General features: G+C 51.5%; 1 protein-coding gene across 1 annotated transcript; it reads right to left on the reverse strand.

The window, feature by feature from the left end:
* Positions 1 to 1,078: 1,078 nt before the first annotated feature.
* On the reverse strand, positions 1,079 to 1,590 carry LOC123500952. Its single transcript, XM_045249497.1, has one exon. The coding sequence runs from the start codon at positions 1,424 to 1,426 to the stop codon at positions 1,079 to 1,081; it is 348 nt and encodes a 115-aa protein (XP_045105432.1). The 5' UTR covers positions 1,427 to 1,590.
* Between the last annotated feature and the right edge of the window lie 221 nt (positions 1,591 to 1,811).

The following is a 1,811-nucleotide window of genomic DNA, read 5'->3' on the forward strand; positions in this document are numbered from 1 at the left end:
GGTGTTTGAAATTATTTTTTAGATTCTGCAAAGCGTTAATTGTATGACATTATAGCTGAATTATCTAGATCCACAAAAAGAGGCCTCAACATATTCCTAAGACCGTCACTGCAACGCACGTGACGGAAGCTGCTGACGGCGGAACAGCATACAGGCTGAGTGTGTCGCTTTTAACACTCGCGATGCTCTGTCAGCTCTAAAATGAAATGTTTTATGAGCTATAACTTATGTCTCCTCCTTAAGCTTAATTTTCAGCTAGATATTTTTCGCCTCCTTATAAAGCCTAACCTCGTCCCTTACGATAATTTCTTGCAGCACTTTCACTTCTCGAAACATGGAAAGTGAAGCTGTGAAGGAACCGCTAACGTAATTCACTGAAGTGGCCTGAAGCTGACGAGAGCCAAGTTTTTCCCTTCCGCGGAGGGATTCTCAAAGTAGCCTAACATATTCCATGTGCCTAAATGTGAGGCTGTTCATCTCTTATCTTGCCCACCATCCCTTTCTCTCTCTCTCTCTCTCTCTCTCTCTCTCTCTCTCTCTCTCTCTCTCTCTCTCTCTCTCTCTCTCTCTCTCTGCACACAGCGTACAAGTTAAGAGTAATAATGAGCACTGTTATCTCATCATTATTTCATTAGCCCTCATAATTATCTTTCTTATATAGTGAAAGGAGGTGTGTGAAGGAGTGAGAGTGTGAGGGTTGAGCGTGATTAATGTTACTTGTTGCCACACAGACGTGAGGCATTGCAGGCCGTCCAAGGTGCTGGGAACGCTTTTTTTGTATATTCCTGTCATTATTCACAACAGCAAAACAAAGAGGTCAAACCATAATGCCTCCTCCAGCACTGCAGCCACACCCATGCTTTAGCTGCTTTTATAGCTACTCAATTACGCCCACACCGCCCTCACACCCCAACCACGCCTGTTCGCCCCTTTTTTTAATAATGTCCCCCACGGCACATGTCTGGCCGCCTAACATTCTCCCCTGACATCTCTAATTTATGAACTGATTATTTTATCTTTTCTGTTCAGCACGTGCACAGCGGAATGAGGCTAAGCATAGTATTGGCCCTGAGCACTGCTAAGTGTCTAGAGACTCACCCTTTGGAGTCTCCGGCGGGTGGTGGTGACCTGCCCCGTGCCGTCGCGAGCAGCCGCAGGGTCGCACCTTGCTGCGCGCCTCCGTAGCCAGAACGGGCCCCTGGGCAGAAGTAAGGGGCTTGCCTGGAGGCGTGGACGCTTTGCTCACACTCCCAGTTCTTTTCGGCACCGGGGATCGGGCGGGAGAGGATCTGCTTGGTGAAGTTTTGGAGGATGTCAATGAACCCACACTGAGGGAATTGGGGCGGCGACCCTTACTGGTAGCTCCTGATGGTGGGGATGCCGCCCGCTGAGGGCCAGGAGAGGGTGAGACTTGCTGGAAACCCATTATGTAGGCAGGGCAGGCTGGATCGAGGATCAGACAGACAGGGTCGAGGTGTCGCGAAACTCGACGCACTGCAGGGCCCCTCACCTTCACTCTACCAAGCGCTCGCTAACACTATCTGTCCCACGCGCCCATCGCCTGCCAGCCCACCTGCCCTGCGCCGCACCGCGCCGCTCGCCACGCCCACGCACACACGCTCCTCCATGCCCTCCTCGCCCACATCATCATAGTAGCCTTCCGCCACACCCCACATACCTCCATCCGCGCCGCCTGCTGCACGGCGCCTGGTAAAAAAAACTATGAAATATAGTACTTGTGATGACTTTCCTTTCCCAGCCTCATGCTACCCAAGGATCAGACCTACTTAAGTGCGCGCCCGCCCGCTCGC

The sequence above is a fragment of the Portunus trituberculatus genome, unplaced genomic scaffold, assembly GCF_017591435.1.
Source record: "Portunus trituberculatus isolate SZX2019 unplaced genomic scaffold, ASM1759143v1 PGA_scaffold_522__18_contigs__length_968829, whole genome shotgun sequence".
Lineage (NCBI taxonomy): Eukaryota > Metazoa > Arthropoda > Malacostraca > Decapoda > Portunidae > Portunus > Portunus trituberculatus.